Here is an 18,501-nt window from a genome sequence, read left to right as displayed (position 1 = left end):
TGAATGAATAGTGGCATTGTAAAGCTCTATATAAATGCAATCCATTATTATTATAATTATTATTATTATATTGATATTTTTTAGAAACTCAGTCTATCGCCCAGTCCTAGTGCTGCACTTACAGACAGGCTCACACCCACTCATGAATGCATGTCATGCAGAAACTAACGGTGTGAATCCAGGCTGTCTTATTGGATATCAGACCAGCGACTTATGTTTAAAAGTAGCTTTATTTGCAGGTTTCGTTTTCTTTCTGCACCTACATTAAATCCCAGTATGCTTTGCTCCACATGTGTTCCTAATATCTTGGCCACCTTTATTTTCTGTATTTCTCCTTTCTTCTGTTTCTCTTTCTTCAGTTTACAGTGTGTGTAAGTATCTGGCTTTTCTCTCTCCATCTCTGTATTCAAAGCTGTATTTTGACTCTTGGCAATTACTCGGCTTGTTTTCATGCTTTTTTTCCTCTACACAAGATCCTGTCAGGTTTTCTTCAGCATTTGAAATTGAATATGTGTCATGACATTCATGTTAGGCCCCAAGCAGTCTGCTGGATGCCCTGGAGCAGCACTTGGCGTCTTTAGAGGGAAAGAAAGTCAAAGATTCAACAGCAGCCAGCAGGTAGGTCTGTTTCCTGGTCCCTGCTAGCCCAGTGTTTGCTTCAGCGATTTGATGGCTCTGCACTGGCTGAGATCAAAAAGCATTATGCATGCTAGTCAGGTTGTAAGACACTTGTATCTTGAAATAATTCTTGATCTTCTTCTTCTGTTTGTCCCGTGATTAAGAGCTAGCACCCTCTCCAGTGCGGTCTCTTCCCTGGCCAACACCGGCATGTCTTTCTCCAAAGTGGACGAGAGAGAAAAGCAGGCTGCCCTGGAGGAAGAGCAGGCTCGCCTCAAAGCCCTGAAAGTACGTTTCAGCCTCACGTCTTAGATTCTCTTCTCCTTGATGCACGTGAGGCCAGAGAAGCAGCATCTGTAAGCATGTTGTGTAGAGCTGACATTCTGTGTTGTGTGGTTCAGACGTTGGGAGAAATTTGCTTTGGGTTCGTCTGTAGCAGCGACCCAGTTTGGTAGCTTTGCCTGTACTGGGAGTCTGGTAGTATACCAGTAGTAGTACCTCATTACCCGCTGAGGAAATTATGGAAATTATTGTCTTATTATTAGTCATTCAGTCCTGGTGGTGTTTGTGATGGGGCGTTTTTGCCTTTTGAAATGTTTGAATCTCTGTGACTGTATCACGACGCACCACAGCTGTAAAGGTTTACCTGCTGCGGCTGCTATAGTTAGGGTAACAGTAGGTAGATGTACAAAAACAATTAGCAAAGCAAATATTATGTGTGTGGCAAAAGAAATGATCTCAAATGAAACTGACAAATTAAATATTTGATTTTGTAATGTTAGGAAGTTCATTCTGCAGGCGCGATGGTTGCAGGTTTCCATTGGGGAGCGTTTCAACAAGTGCACAAAAAATGATATTTTGTTTGTTTTTGTTTTGTTCGTGTTTCTGGTTCCTTATGACTTAATTAAAAAATACTTTGGACTTACACACAACAAAGTCTTATTGGGTGTAACAAACACCAAATTTTACTTGTGCTGTTTTAAAAAAGAAAGATCATTATTGCTTCATCATCAAAAAAATGTTTAAATTGTTTTGTTCCCATTTCGTCATCGGATGTCGTTTATAGGGATGACATATATGCATATTTGCGAGGCCTATTATAGGTTATAAGTAGTTTGGCTCTCCTGGGCTGCTTCTCTCACTTTCTTCAAAAGAAACCCTGCAAAGACAAATTGTGTTTGGATCCAGATTAGCTTACGTTGCTAACACTCACATAATTATTTCAGGAACAGCGTCTGAAAGAGCGCCAAAAGACCCCCACTACAGCGACCACAGACTCCTCCCCCATCTCTCTGGATGGGACCATAGACTCCGCCCCTGTTCTTGACCCCTTCTCAACCACCAACTCGACCAGCAGGTGAGGACATAACCTGTGTCTCCTACTTTTATAACCAGGAAAATAAAACAAACAGCACAAAATAACTTAATTTCATACAATCACACACCATGAGGGGGTGATCCCCTAAGGCCTTAATCCCAGGCAGGGGCTGGGCAGAGGGGGAAAGTTCATTACAAACAGGTACTGAAAGCCAACCGACCCCAAGAACCGCCCACCTCCTTTGGTTTTTTTGGACTTGGGAGGGTGGCAGAATTCGATGGATTCGAGTCACTTCTTTCTCAATCTGAGGGCACACCTGCCTCCCACGTAGGACCCCAGATATTGTAACTCTCTCCATCCAGCCCCACACTTGCTCAGGTTGGCCATGAAGCCCACCTGCCACAAGGACTCCAGGACTGCGGCTATTCATAGTCTTCATCCAAGTATCACTATGGATAATAGCTTCATCCAGATGGGTGGTGGCATATGCAGCTTTCGGATTGGTCCATGAGGCACTGGAAAGTGGCAAGGGCTCCAAATAAGCCAAACGAATGACGAATTGCTACAGTCCACAAGGTGTGGAGAAGAATTTCTTTCCTTGGACTTGGAAGACAAGGGAATCTGCCGGTAGCCCTTGGTTTCTTCCAGCATCGTGAAAAAATCAAGCAGCACCTAACCCTCCAAGAGCTCTTCGACTGCCATACTGTGACACCTCCCTCACGTTGAGCTAGTCCACACTGTGAAGACACATCTTTCTTCACCACAGGAACTATGGGGCTACACCACGCACTGTGCGACTCTTCTGTTGTCCTCATCCCCAGCACAGCATCTGAACTGTTTGTCTCTTATGGTCAGTGTGGTGCAACCAGGCAGGGGAAAGAACAAATCTGCAAAATGCTTTTGCAGCAACATCCGCTCTTGGTCATCACAATGGAGACACAGAGTCAGTATCGGACAACCTGCCGTCACTGCTGAGCTCAGCGCAGACGATGCACGTTCCTAATGGTCGTGAGCACAACCCTACACAAGGCCCCACTGACCAACTGAACCTTGCTCTAATCTGTTTCTGTCTCTAACTGCAGCCTTAAGTCTGTACTTTTAGCCCCATATTTAATTTCTACTGGTGGCGAGGGATCCATAACCCCATGGCTCCTTACTGGAAGACTGTGTATCTCTCCTGGACCATTGGAGGGTGATGAAGTGCTGGCGATGTGGATCACCTGCTCTACCTCTGTACGTGGGCATTCTCTGCAGTAGTGTCCGCCCACACTTCCACCACTCCTGCCTCAAAGCTCATGCAGCTCCCAGTGAGCGGGGTGCAATGTCCATGGCCTCTGGGACTTGCAGAGAGACTGGTTAGTTGGTTCTCTGCTGGAGCTGGTTGAGTCTGGGACACGTAACGGGGCCACCTCCTCAGGGCTTTGACCGGCTGACTGCCGCTCTAGCAGGACCCCTGGCTGCGCTGACAGGTGTCCCGTGGCCAGCCTGATGTTGATGTCAAGGTTCTTCAGCTGGCTGCAGCGGACCCACTCCGCCATTCCCGTTCCACGAATTGCTCCAGGAAGGCTAGGTTCAATTCCCTGGTTTCTCCATTCATGGGGCCGGGCTGCAGCCACTTGGCTGCTGCATCATGAAGCCCTGTGACACATGTGAAGGGCTGACCCTCCAACCCCATCCAACCTCCCTGGAACCAGTGGCGGTGTTCCTTCAGTAAAAGCCTCAGCTGATCTAGGATCAGGATGTTAAAAGTGAACGCTGCCACCTGGGCCTCCCCTGACAGGTCTGTCGTCATGTGCCGGGTAGTTGGGTGCGACTGTAATAATAAATCCACAGATGGGTTTGTGGCTGATTCTTAGTGCTTGACTGAATGTTTGATGCTTTCTGTGCCTCAGCTCGCTCAGCTTGTTTTCTCCTCTCTGCTCACCGGGTCCCAGCATGCTTTGGAAATAGGGAGACATGATTAGAACATGGGCGCCATCTGTGTTGGCCATCCTTCCCTGGCTTTGTTGTAGTTCGTCCAGGCGATGGACTCGTTGGTCAGTCTGGTCTTCTGTCTCTCAGAAGCTGATGTTTTGCCCCTCTGGGATTCCTGCCCATTCCTTTCAGTGCCTCACTCATGTATTGATCCATGTGCCTGTTTATCTTAACCAGCGTGATGCGTGACAGCAGCTTTGATGTGGTACTGAGGAGGATTATTGTCAGGTAGTTTGATGGGACCAGCCCCTTCTGGGGATCCTTAGGGACAGGACTGTCCGGCCTTCAGCTAGCCATCCTCGTCCCACAGCAGCTGCCAGACATTTGTAGTGTACCGTTAGCGTCTTTAGCCAATAGGTGTGAATCTTATCAGGGCTCGGTGTTCTCCAGCTCTTCCTACTGGAGACCGTTTGTTAGATGTCCGCTCTGTGATGGTTACTGGATCCTGTTCAGGAAGGTTGATGGAGGGCGGGCCCTAACCCGGGCAGAGACACTAACTCTTACAACTTCATACAATAGAAACAATTTTAATATTGCATATCCTGTATATATTACCCCGTGACAGGACTTGCACTTCAAATTCTGACTACACCCACACATCAGCTACAAAGTGCTGTTTTACTTTATTATTTTCTTTGCTCAGAGTTCAGTTTATTCTTATTTTAGATGGTTGTTTATTTAGCTGTGTGAAGAGTTGCAAATAAGAATTTCATTGCCCTGCGTAACCACTTGTGCATATGGCAATAAACACACACACACACACACACACACACACACACACACACACACACAGTAAAACCCAGTTACTGTTAAGATGAAAAACAAAAACACCTCAGTTTTAACAGAAAATGTAACTTTTTCCTCAGGAAGTGGATGATTGTTTTTATTTATTTCATTGATTGGTTTTCCTGCTCGTTCTTTCCAGCACCTTCAGCGCAGCCAGTGACCTGCTGGACCTCCAGCCGACCTTCCAGCAGCCTCTCTCCACCGCCACCAACATATGGGGAGGTGAGGACACCTTTCTGCTTGGAAACACTTCAGCCTACACAGTTACCACATTAAGACACATGTCACACAGTTATAATTCAATTGGTAAATGGTAAACAGACTGGTTCTTATATAGCGCTTTTCTACTCTGTCCGGGCACTCAAAGCGCTTTATACAGCTAATTCATTCACCCAATCACACCCATTCACACAAGCACTTCTAAGCTTAAGTGCTGAGTATCTAACATTCATACACATTCACACTCCGATGGATGCATCGAGAGCAACATGGGGTTAGTATCTTGCCCAAGGATATTTGGCATGCAGACTGGAGCAGCCTGGGATCGAACCACCGACCTTCTGGTAAGTGGCTGATCCGCTCTGCCACCTGAGCTACAGCCCAATTCAGTTCAATTCAATTCAATTTTATTTATATAGCGCCAAATCACAACAAAAGTCGCCTCAATGCGCTTTATATTGTACATTAGATCGCACAATAATAGATAATAAGCACACACTGTCCAACTATCCTGTACTGATATTCTAAACATCACCACTGGTGTGGCTCAGGACGTACAGTGGTGTACACATCTGTACGTGCCTGACGTATACATCAGAGTGATTGTTAGAAAAATACTTTCAAACATTGAATGAATGTTTGAGTTTCAGTGGTTTAAAAGGGCTCTGCAGTAAAATGTGCTTTGAGTGCTCAGTTTGAATACAAAAACTCTATAAGTACAGTTTTCATATTTACCTTTGACCATGAATTTAGACGAGAGGAACTGAGTACAAGCTGAGAGAGTTCGTCTGTGATTTATAGACGTTTGAGAAATGTCAGAATATTTTATTAATCCATAAGGTAATTATATGGGTCACATCGTCCTGATGCTCAATCATCCAGCTAAGTAAATCCCCAGAAGTTGATTCTGTTCATCCGGACATTTTCAGTGGGAGAAACGACTTCTTCAGTCTCAGCTGACTGCAGGTTTCCAACCTTATAAGCAGGACATTTACATACTGACTGAAACCAGCACCACCGAAGGAGCCATGGGCTGGGAGGTCACCTTCATCATAATTATAAAAATTCAACAACCACTGATCAATGGCCATGAGTACCATTCACACAGAGTTGGGGAATGGCTGCAATCACAGCATGTTTCCGTTTCTCCCGCTGAAAACGCTGCGTCCAGATGAACATGTCGACATTACCACCGCTGCTGAAGTGAAACGCAGCGAGGGGGATGTGGAGCACACTGTTGGTTTCCTGATGATTGTAAATGGAATAGATGGTAACATTAGTGGACACGTGCAAGATTATTACAACTCAGGACTAAGAAGAAACAATGTTTTAAAGTTGTATTTCTTTTCAGATGTTTTGAGATGCATTTGTCTGTCATAGCGAGTCGCACAGCTCACAAGAACATGACTGGAGTTCCCTAAACAGCAATAATTTATATAAAATTGCTTTTACTACCCTTGTGTTTGTAATTTGTTGTCCTGTGTGTCTGTGAGGTAACTGCCTGTTGCCTGTGCGAGAGACGGCTACAGTATATTTATCCAGCCATCCTCTTTGGCTTATCCTTATCAGGATTGCAGGGGAGCCTATCCCAGCTACCATAGGGAAGAGGCAGCGTTACGCCATGGACTAACAGGGCTACCCTACATTACCAGAAGCACCCATCCAGATATATTCATTCATGTGTTCACTTCCATGGCCACAGGTTAATAAAGTGCGTAAGCATCCAGACTGTGAAAGAACAGGATCTCAGGATCTGAATGAAGTCCACTGTGGTACCGTGACAGGATACCACCTGTGAAACAAGTATTACAGAGTCAATTAGTGGTATTGGGAACTACATTATTACTAGAAAGCTGCTTGGGGCTTACTGTGATGCATATTCCTACTCCTTTTATAAGTTATTTATGATGATCTTATTTATTTTTAGAGGTCAAACTATAAACTAAAAACCATGAATTTCACACCCGAGCCTCAACACGCACGGCCTGGTACCAAACGACTCATGGACCGGTACCGGCCCGGGGTTGTAGGAGATGCCTGGAGCGGCTTGTTCCACTCCTGCAGCTGCTTGGTGCTCTCACTGTTCTTTCATTGATGTATTTTTCCTGGTCTCATATCTTCATCATCTTCTCTTATTGCATGTGTGCTGTTGCTGCTGGGAGTCAGACTCTTTCTGTGGGCCGTGCCCTTCCAACACCACTGCTCTGTTCCACTCTGAGCCTGCTGTAGCTGGTCTATTCACAGGTAAGCTCAGCCTGTTCAAAGTGTTACAACTGTGATTTTGGACTACTGGACAAAAACTCTACACTAACATTTCAGTGCGTTGTGATTAAAGTAATATGAGATGGAACTAGACTCCTCCTCCTGCCCTGGGCTCTGCTTTGGGGCTTTAATCTGGCCTGTGATGACAAGCAGATCCACTCCAGTGAAATACTATAAATAGCACAGTAACAGCAAGTATAATGAAGTGTGGAAAAACAGATTCAGAGCACATGTGACAGAGCAGGGTGAGAATCCGCTGTGAGCCCAAACGTGATATTAACATATGGTTCATGCACATGTACATTAATGTATTAGCACTTTTGAACTGTCAGTGTGAAATGCAGCAGACAGTTGTGCATGTATATGTTGATCGTCACCCGTTGGGACTCATCATTAATGTTTGAATTCTGATAGAATTTAGTGTTTTTCCTCAGCAGCGTTTACAGCCTCCCCAGCTCCGAACCTGCGAGGCATCAATGCAGAATTTGACTCAGTGTTTGGCAACAACACTAATGCCAACAACTTGGATTCCACAGGTAAGTTTTTATTGATACAACTGCCATCTAAATTTAGTGGCAGACATTAGGAAGATAGATCGATGACGTAGTTGATGTACTAGTCAACCACAGCAATACTTAGATTTTCTTTGTCTTATACAGCGGATAAATAAGTATTCAATACCTCACCAGTTTTCTAAGATATGATATTTTTAAAGCTGCTAGTGACATGAAATTTTCACTAGATGTCACAACAACCCAACCAATCCACACATGCAAACAAATCAAACCATAGCTGTCCAAAAATGAGCTTATGGGTAATAACGAGAACTTACTAAGGAGCTTCGGAAAAATGCAACTGGGCTATTTTAGGATTCTTGAAAACGTTTCCCCTCTCATCCAAGAAGCTTCTTCAGTTTTTAAATCACGTGGTGCAGAGAGTGGGAATCGGGAAACGAGACAGTTATTGACCCACTGTTGATCATGTGCAACATCATATAGACACGTAGACCCAAGGTGTGAGTCATTATTAGCATCGGTTTCTGCTGAAACCATTGTGAGACCTTGCCTCACCCTAAGAGCATCGTATCGTAAAGATGGTGCAGATGTACCGCTGAGTCTTGTCATGGTGGCTCTTCTGTATTATACCATGACCTGACCGAGAACCTACACAGATCAAGAGAAATGATACAAAGAAATGGAGGAACTCCATCAGTAATTAGAAAACAATCCTGCCACTTAGTGCAAATTTACATCAGCTGCTCAGTCCCAACTGATGGTGTATAAAAAGGTCTCTTTGTACCATGGTGTCACACATGGAATACCCCTCGATGGGGAAACCAGGGAGCTCTCAAGATCTTTGCAACCTTATTGTTACAAAATACAGTCATAGCATTGGTTACAGAGGAACTACTGAAGGATCCAGTGTGGAAAGAACATAATTTCACCATAAACCGGCCACGACCAGGATTTCAGACAGAGAATTATCAGTTGTTCAAGAGCCAAGGCCCAGTTGTGAAGAGCTGCAGAACTACCTGGAATCAGCAGGTACAGTTGTTTCAACGACAACAATAAGTACGCAACCACCGTGGCCTAAATGCACATTTACCAAACAAGACTCCATCGCTGAAGAAAAAATATGTTGAAATGCGTTTAAATGTGAAAGCATTTAAAGTCTTCTGAACAACATTTAGACAAGTCTGTGAAATACTGGGAGAGTATCTTGTCAGATGAGACCAAAATTAAACTCTTTGGGAAATGATAAGAATTTAGCCATTCCAAGTCCATTATCGACTTGATTCCTTATTGATTTTCTTATCAGTTGTCAATGGTTTCTTTTTGGCTCCATTTTCAGAGTCATCATCATTGCTAAGCAGCAATAAAGAAATTACATTCATGCAAATTAAATTCATGCTGTGGGTCAAATGTTTGAGGCAATTCCCCCCATTAGACCAACCATTAGAGAAAAAATTACCAGTAATCATCCCACAGATGTAATATTATCTACAGCTACTCTTAGTACCATTGATGTTAAGTTAGACTCTTTTTCTCCAATTGATCTTTCTGAGTTAACTTCAATAATTACTTCCTCCAAACCATCAACCTGTCTTTTAGACCCCATTCCTACAAAACTGCTCAAAGAAGTCCTGCCATTAATTAATTCTTCGATCTTAAATATGATCAACCTATCTCTAATAATCAGCTATGTACCACAGGCCTTCAAGCTGGCTGTAGTTAAACCTTTACTCAAAAAGCATCTCTAGACCCAGCAGTCTTAGCTAATTATAGGCCAATCTCCAACCTTCCTTTCATATCAAACATCCTTGAAAGAGTAGTTGTCAAACAGCTAACAGATCATCTGCAGAGGAATGGTTTATTTGAAGAGTTTCAGTCAGGTTTCAGAGCTCATCACAGCACAGAAACAGCTTTAGTGAAGGTTACAAATGATCTTCTTATGGCCTCTGACAGTGGACTCATCTCTGTGCTTGTGCTGCTAGACCTCAGTGCAGCGTTCGATACTGTCGACCATAATATCCTATTAGAGCGATTAGAACATGCTGTAGGTATTACAGGTACTGCACTGCAGTGGTTTGTATCATATCTATCTAATAGACTCCAGTTTGTGCATGTAAATGGAGAGTCCTCTTCACACACTGAGGTTAATTATGGAGTTCCACAGGGTTCAGTGCTAGGACCAATTCTGTTTACATTATACATGCTTCCCTTAGGCAGCATCATTAGAAGACATAGCATACATTTACACTGCTATGCAGATGACACCCAGCTCTATCTGTCCATGAAGCCAGATAACACACACCAATTAATTAAACTGCAGGAATGTCTTAAAGACATAAAGACCTGGATGGCCGCTAACTTTCTTTCTTTTTTTTTCTTTTCTTTTTTTAAAACGTATGTTTATTTGTTTTTTCAACAGTATCAACACCAACATAAAATGAACGTATGGCAGTCATTAAAATAATAATAATAATAATAATAATAATAATAATAATATTATTATTATTATTATTATTATTATTATTATTATTATTATTATTATTATTAATAGTAATAACGATAATTGAAGTGTTAATCCTAAAAGATTCCAGATAAATGCATAGTTAAATAAATTAAGATAGCAAACCATACAAATAAATACAATTTTCAACTTTTTTACAACTTTCTTCCATTTGTGCAACATCTCTAAAGTTAGAAATATCCTGTCTCAGAGTGACGCTGAAAAACTAGTTCATGCATTTATTTCTTCCAGGCTGGACGACTGTAATTCATTATTATCAGGAAGTCCTAAAAACTCCCTGAAAAGCCTTCAGCTAATCCAAAATGCTGCAGCAAGAGTCCTGACAGGGACTAGAAAGAGAGCAGATTTCTCCTGTTTTGGCTTCCTGTTAAATCCAGAATTCAAAATCCTGCTCGTCACATACAAGGTCTTAAATAATCAGGCCCCATCTTATCTTAATGACCTTGTAGTACCATATCACCCTATTAGAGCACTTCGCTACTAGAATGGCTTAGCCAATCACCTGATCTAAATCCAATTCAAATTCTATGGGAAGAACTAAAGTTCGGAGTTCATAGGAACGTCAGGATTTGAAGCCTGTTTTTGTGGAAAACCACACCTGAGCAATACTTTGACGAGCTTCTTTACAGGATGTGTCTTGAAGCTTTCGGGTTGTTACCAACATCTGGTGAGCATTTCATGTCAATAGTGCCTTTAGAAATATATTTATCTAGGTGATGTCTGCAGTACTTATCTTACCCGCTGGGTATTCTGTGGAAAATGAAACTGATCTTTGAAATTAAGATTGTCCTAAAATCTCAGTAGTGGGTAATGTTGTAGAATCAGTAAGTGATCAAGTTTTTGGTGGAAATATTTTTTTTTAGATCAGTGTCAGTTTAAACACGACATCAGTTTCAGGTTTCTTTAATGGGCGAATCACATTTTTAACCATGAAATGAGCTCACTGTGCTCATTACAATAGAGTAAGACAACTTCACAGACAGGACTTGGTAAAAATATGACACATGACACAAATGTGTACTTTTGTGTCATGTGCTGCTGTCGTAAACATGTTTACCTTTAGCGTGTGTGCTGTCTGTTTTATATCAAAAATGAAAAGCAACATTTACGTTTTAACCAGTGGTGCAGTGTCATTATTGTAACTAATGAGAAGCACTGGTCCCAGTATTGAACACTGTGTGCCACTGCGACAGACATTTGATTGAGGTTAATAACTACTTTACACTAAGCCTCAGCTATACCAGTTTATCATCATTAACTTGTCAGAATAATGTTTGTACATGCATTGAATCATTTTCACCCTCGTTGTGCTCACAATCTCACAACCTCCACCATCACCCCCATCCTTCCTTTTCCCCCGTCCTGGGTCAAACACCCGTCCTGGGCTTTGCATGTCTGGGTGAGTTGGACCAACACACATTATTCTCACTGTCTTCATCATTTTTTTAAGGTCCCTGCTTCTTGCCTCATCCTGACTCAGCGCCCTCTCTCTTTCTGTTTGTGTGCGTATGTACACCTCGTGTCTTTACTATGTCCTCGTTACCTGTTCTTGGCCCCCCAACCTGTCACCCCTCCCTTACCTTCCTTTCCCTTTGTCCTGCCCCAATTTGATTAAGATGTTTTAGGTGGCATCCTAAAACCTACAGTGGCATCCTCACCACATCAGCGCATGACTTTAAACAGCCAGCAGCCCCACCCCAAGCTGGTATGTGATGATCTGGATTCGTCACTCGCTAATCTTGTTGGCAGTAAGTTTTTCTCCTTTTATGTCTGCTTGTTTTCCCCCAAGAATTCAGAATATAGTTAAATTACACACATTGCTGTACAAGATCAATGTATCCAACCCAGATAAAGAGTGAAAAATGTTTTTTCTAATATGAGTTGTCCTACCATTGTGACTCATGCTGGATGAATAAAAATGCCTCGTACATACATTGTAGATAGCTTTAGCTATGTTTCCTCTACTTGTTCTTCCGCACTGTTCCCAGCTCAAGCTCACATTTACAGTCTCAGCTGATCTTAACTCAGCTCCTGAGACTTTTCCAGAAGTCTGAATTTTCATCGTTGGACACGTTTGTCTCTGGATGTTTTCTGAACTTGTCAAATTGTTAGTGAGGAAAAACAAATGCTTTTACTTTGACAGAGTTTTTGTGTCACTGTTGTTATTGGCAGCAGCCATAGTAGCAGCAGAAGTATACCTAAAAAGATGTCAGTTTAGACCACAGCTGTAAAAGTAGCACACCACAGATAACTTTAGCTCTGGGTCAAATCTGAGGCAGCCAGGTCTTTGCTACTTTCACTCCTTACATTTCCTTTTGGCTGTACTTTCCCCCTTTTTAAAGTTAAAGTATGTCATTGTAAAGGTTTGAAGACTATAACATCAGCTTTTTCCCCATAAAAACTATTTAAAAACCAAATAGATGAATAAAATGGTTTCATGCTATACATTCATTATTTGACTTCTGCTTTCTTCAGATCTAGGAATTGGGAACGGCAGAGCAAAGAAGTAAGTGCGCTTCAGTCGTGTTGAACTTAACTTCCCTGGTAATGCACTATAAACCTGACGAGCGTTTCCTTTATCTCTATAGTGATCTTCACTGGAATCAGTCGGATGAGAAGAAGCTCACTGGTGGAACCAACTGGCTGCCCAACACAGCTCCTTCCACCACCTGGAACCCTGCAACCATGGTGAGGCTGCTGTTCCTGCTCAACCAGCATCACACATATTTGTTATAAAGTGTGTGAATGGGTGGATGACTGGAAGTGTAAAGCGCTTTGGGGTCCTATGGGACCAGTAAAGCGCTATATAAATACAGGCCATTAAAGAGGTTACAGTAGAAATGAGCCATAAGAAAGGAAATGGGTGGATGTGCTGGAGGGTAACAACTTGGTATTTACCAACTGATGTCAGGAAGAAAGGAGCCAATAAACTGAGTGCTGACTGAGCAGGAGGCTCGTTGTTGTGACATCGTTGGCAAATAAAATCTATTTAGCTGTTCATCAAATTGTGATGGTCTCACACACACTGACACACTGGGGCGATTGTGGCTCAAGAGTTGGGAGTTCACCTTGTAATCGGAAGGTTGCCGGTTCGAGCCCCGGCTCGGACAGTCTCGGTCGTTGTGTCCTTGGGCAAGACGCTTCACCCGTTGCCTACTGGTGGTGGTCAGAGGGCCCGGTGGCGCCAGTGTCCGGCAGCCTCGCCTCTGTCAGTGCGCCCCAGGGTGGCTGTGGCTACAATGTAGCTGCCATCACCAGTGTGTGAATGGGTGGATGACTGGATGTGTAAAGCGCTTTGGGGTCCTTAGGGACTAGTAAAGCGCTATATAAATACAGGCCATTTACCATTTACACACACACTCAGACTCACACTCACACTGACACACACACACACTCAGACTCACACTCACACTGACACACACACACACACACACTCAGACTCACACTGACACTGACACACACTGACACTGACACACACACACTGACACTGACACACTCAGACACACACTGACACACACACTGGTTCATCCCAAACACAAACTTAACAACATAGTGTAGCTGTACAGTGCAGCGAGGAGTGCTCAGACCTCTACACTGGAGAGACCAAACTGCCACTTCATAAACACACAACACAGAAGAGCCACCTCCACGGGACAAGACTCAGCTGTACAGCTGCATCTAAAGGTCAAAGGTCACTCTTTCGAGGACACCAGTGTTCACATGTTGGACAGAAAAGACAGATGGTTTGAAAGAGGAGTGAAAGAAGCATCTACAGTGGGGCAAAAAAGTATTTAGTCAGCCACCGATTGTGCAAGTTCCCCCACCTAAAATGATGACAGAGGTCAGTAATTTGCACCAGAGGTACACTTCAACTGTGAGAGACAGAATGTGAAAAATAAATCCATGAATCCACATGGTAGGATTTGTAAAGAATTTATTGGTAAATCAGGGTGGAAAATAAGTATTTGGTCAATAACAAAAATACAACTCAATACTTTGTAACATAACCTTTGTTGGCAATAACAGAGGTCAAACGTTTACTATAGGTCTTTACCAGGTTTGCACACACAGTAGCTGGTATTTTGGCCCATTCCTCCATGCAGATCTTCTCGAGAGCAGTGATGTTTTGGGGCTGTCGCCGAGCAACACGGACTTTCAACTCCCGCCACAGATTTTCTATGGGGTTGAGGTCTGGAGACTGGCTAGGCCACTCCAGGACTTTCAAATGCTTCTTACGGAGCCACTCCTTTGTTGCCCGGGCGGTGTGTTTTGGATCATTGTCATGTTGGAAGACCCAGCCTCGTTTCATCTTCAAAGTTCTCACTGATGGAAGGAGGTTTTGGCTCAAAATCTCACGATACATGGCCCCATTCATTCTGTCCTTAACACGGATCAGTCGTCCTGTCCCCTTGGCAGAAAAACAGCCCCATAGCATGATGTTTCCACCCCCATGCTTCACAGTAGGTATGGTGTTCTTGGGATGCAACTCAGTATTCTTCTTCCTCCAAACACGACGAGTTGAGTTTATACCAAAAAGTTCTACTTTGGTTTCATCTGACCACATGACATTCTCCCAATCCTCTGCTGTATCATCCATGTGCTCTCTGGCAAACTTCAGACGGGCCTGGACATGCACTGGCTTCAGCAGCGGAACACGTCTGGCACTGCGGGATTTGATTCCCTGCCGTTGTAGTGTGTTACTGATGGTGACCTTTGTTACTTTGGTCCCAGCTCTCTGCAGGTCATTCACCAGGTCCCCCCGTGTGGTTCTGGGATCTTTGCTCACCGTTCTCATGATCATTTTGACCCCACGGGATGAGATCTTGCGTGGAGCCCCAGATCGAGGGAGATTCTCAGTGGTCTTGTATGTCTTCCATTTTCTGATGATTGCTCCCACAGTTGATTTTTTCACACCAAGCTGCTTGCCTATTGTAGATTCACTCTTCCCAGTCTGGTGCAGGTCTACAATACTTTTCCTGGTGTCCTTCGAAAGCTCTTTGGTCTTGGCCATGGCGGAGTTTGGAGTCTGACTGTTTGAGGCTGTGGACAGGTGTCTTTTATACAGATGATGAGTTCAAACAGGTGCCATTCATACAGGTAACGAGTGGGGGACAGAAAAGCTTCTTACAGACGACGTTACAGGTCTGTGAGAGCCAGAGATTTTCCTTGTTTGAGGTGACCAAATACTTATTTTCCACCCTGATTTACGAATAAATTCTTTACAAATCCTACCATGTGAATTCATGGATTTTTTTTTTTCACATTCTGTCTCTCACAGTTGAAGTGTACCTCTGGTGCAAATTACTGACCTCTGTCATCATTTTAAGTGGGGGAACTTGCACAATCGGTGGCTGACTAAATACTTTTTTGCCCCGCTGTATGTCCACTGTGAGCGACCATCTTTGAACAGAGGGCGGGGCTTACCACACCAACTGTCTGCCATCTATAATCCAGTTTTGAGATCCTCCCCAGACGCCTTAACGCCCACTCGCATCCTGGGCCATCTGACCTCAGGAAATCACATGATAGGGTGGGGCCAGGTTTCACAATGAGCTCACCTGAAACCTTGGCTGATTGGGACCCACACCCGCTTTCACACCTCGGCTCATGTGATTAGGTGGAGGATCAATAGGGGGTCCATTGTCCCTCTCGAGGGGGACTGTCCACCATTTGACCCTAGAACTGAAGAAGCTTCTTGGATGAAACATCTTCAAGCCACTTAAAGAAGTCCAGACGCTTTTCTTTCTGAGCTCCTTAGACTACGATGACTGAGAACCCTCACAGACATCTGCATGCCGAAGTATCCTTGGGCAAGACACTCGCCTCTGACATGATCCTGGTATGTTAATCTGAGTGTGAATGTTGGATATAAACCACTATAAACACACATAGGGTGTAGAAAGTGCTCCGAGTGCTGGAGTAGAGTAGAAAGGTGCTTTATGAGAAGAAATGACATCGTTCTGCAGAAGACACGGGAAAGATGATCCTGTAATTCCCAAACTGCACGATGTACTCTCCCTGCACTCCACCTCCAGCCTGATGGCTCACAGTCAGAGCGTCCTCTGTCACAGGGTCCTCCGTCACAGGTGCAGACGTGTTGTGAAGTGTGGGCTGATCTTTAATCCGTCCAGTTTTAACAGGAGGGATCAAAGTGGTCCCTGCGTGTGACATACAACGAAAAACAAACATTTTTTTACCCAAATACAGAACGTTTCTGGGAATCTTGACTTAAAAAGAAGCTATTAAAAGAAATGTATGAAAATACTGTTGCACGCTGTAGTTGGAGTTACATGAAAAGAAGCAGGAGAAAGTGATTTAAAGATTAGCGTTGCTAATGTTTGTAAGATATGAACACAATACTGTTAGAGACCCACCCAGCCTATTTACCGTTACAGCACGACAGCGGCACACATGAATCAAATCAATGAAACCTGTTCACTCATGATTTAGCTCGTCACGAACTGTTCAACCAATCGATGGACGCCAGCAAAGTAAGATGTATTTCTCTTACTCTGCCACTATGACCTGTTTCCACTCCACACAAACAAGCTACTCATGTAGAAGCTGCAGTCCCGAGTTCGCTGGGAGCAACAATCCCACTGCAATTTCTCCTGGAAGTACAAATTCTAGTTTTTCTTCTTTTTCCTCCCCTAACTAGTCTCAGTGTTTGTCCTACAGACACTGTTCATACCTCAAAACAAAAACACTGAAACGTCCATAGCACCAGAGCCTAATTATAAGCTATAATTAACTTAAATGTATATTTTTAACTTTAACCTCCTAGGACCTGCGTCCACATATGTGGACACCACATTTTGGGTTATTTAGACCAAAATACTCGATCTTGCTCTACGAGGGCCTGATATCCACTTACGAGGATGTTATACTGGTACTGTTCTATCGAAATTTTAAATGAATATCCTCAGATGTGGCTCTGATTTTTCTTAGAACAAAAATTAGGTAAAAAAAAAAATCGGGTAGTTCTTTGTTTTTAGATTCGTTAGGTCCCAATCAGCCCAAATATCACAGAGATATTAAAAATGCTGCTGTGGAAGAGTTCAGGTCTTAGGAGGTTAAATTTTATTGAAATATATCTTAAAACTCAAACGTAAAAGTCGTCACAAAACAGTAGTAATTACTAAACATGTCCATCACTACACTGGTAATCCAGGGGAAATGTCTGGGATGTTTAAATGCTCACACCTGAAAACATCTTCATCATATTTCAGTGAAATTTGTAAGATGTGATGTTTGTGGTGACACAGAAAATCAACAACATTTTAGTTTCTGAGAATAAAGCGTAACATGCTGTTCAATAGAATAAACATAGCAGCTCAGCCTGGTGAGTTGATGCACTGAGCTCAGCTGTGTCCTGCTTTATGTGCTTCAGGCTCCAGCATGGATTTGTAAGCTAATATTCCTAAATTACCTTAAATATTTGGCAACTTCATCAGTAACGTATGTGAGACGGGTCAGTATGAAGTGACAGAGCGACTGTGTGAGCTGGACAAGGACTTCACTGCTAGCTGATGTCCTTGTTATAGAGAAATGATCATCTCTTTGTGTCTTACTGCAGGCACCATCTGCTGTGGCTTTCCCTGCAGCCACACCAGCGGGCATGTTGGCATATGCAATGGTAAGTCTGCTGGTCGCACACTTTAAGGCAGGGACCCATTTCACAGTGAGCAGTAATGACTGTGGAGTCTGAGGTGAGAATTTATTGAAGATGATTTTAGAAGGAAGAAATCTGAGAATATGTGAGGACAGCTGGCTTTGTTTATCGGAGTCGCTTTTGGAGACGGATTAATTTACATGATGACTGGATGAATGAATAAATGCTATGTAAATTAATACTTATCATCTCTTTTTCCCCATCAGCCTCCCCGAATGGGCTCCATGATGATCACACAGCCTACTATGATGTATACTCAGCCTGCGATGAGGTCACCCAACCCCTTTGGGCCCAATCCTGGTGCTCAGGTAACCAATGTCTGCGTCTACAGTATACGACTCGTCTGCGTCAGTGTCCACAATGTTCCTATAATTATTATCTCTAAGTTCAAGAGGTCGATTAAGCAGAGCGGGTTGTTGTAGTCAACAGTCAGTACTTCACACTTGGCTGGACTAGTTTCCACGTCTCCTTTAAACCATGATGGAAGCACAGACGTGTGCTACATGCGCTGGAGTTTGTTTGTACTTTAGCTGCAAATTTGGTTTGTAATAGATTTTTTTAAACTTTGGCTGCATTGTCAACACACAAGAGTTTGTGTTACTAATCCTGCAGACAGTTA

The 18,501-nt window shown here is 43.3% G+C and overlaps 1 protein-coding gene across 7 annotated transcripts in view; it reads left to right on the top strand.

Moving 5' to 3' along the window:
• The window catches only part of LOC101475175 (phosphatidylinositol-binding clathrin assembly protein), a 46,931-nt gene that overhangs the window by 26,892 nt on the left and 1,538 nt on the right, over window positions 1-18,501 (top strand). For 2 of the 7 annotated variants that reach the window (XM_004561687.3, XM_076888861.1), the window contains exons 10-20: window positions 533-618; window positions 783-906; window positions 1,845-1,975; window positions 4,836-4,918; window positions 7,082-7,159; window positions 7,612-7,713; window positions 11,827-11,958; window positions 12,686-12,716; window positions 12,799-12,898; window positions 17,787-17,846; window positions 18,089-18,190. In XM_004561687.3, coding sequence (XP_004561744.2) covers window positions 533-618; window positions 783-906; window positions 1,845-1,975; window positions 4,836-4,918; window positions 7,082-7,159; window positions 7,612-7,713; window positions 11,827-11,958; window positions 12,686-12,716; window positions 12,799-12,898; window positions 17,787-17,846; window positions 18,089-18,190 — 1,029 coding nt within the window. The remainder of the gene's footprint in view (window positions 1-532; window positions 619-782; window positions 907-1,844; window positions 1,976-4,835; window positions 4,919-7,081; window positions 7,160-7,611; window positions 7,714-11,826; window positions 11,959-12,685; window positions 12,717-12,798; window positions 12,899-17,786; window positions 17,847-18,088; window positions 18,191-18,501) is intronic. The other 5 variants (XM_014408387.3, XM_076888864.1, XM_076888862.1 and 2 more) reach the window with 5 other exon arrangements.

This window comes from Maylandia zebra, linkage group LG10, assembly GCF_041146795.1.
Source record: "Maylandia zebra isolate NMK-2024a linkage group LG10, Mzebra_GT3a, whole genome shotgun sequence".
Classification (NCBI taxonomy): domain Eukaryota; kingdom Metazoa; phylum Chordata; class Actinopteri; order Cichliformes; family Cichlidae; genus Maylandia; species Maylandia zebra.
This window is presented reverse-complemented; position numbering and strand designations above follow the sequence as displayed.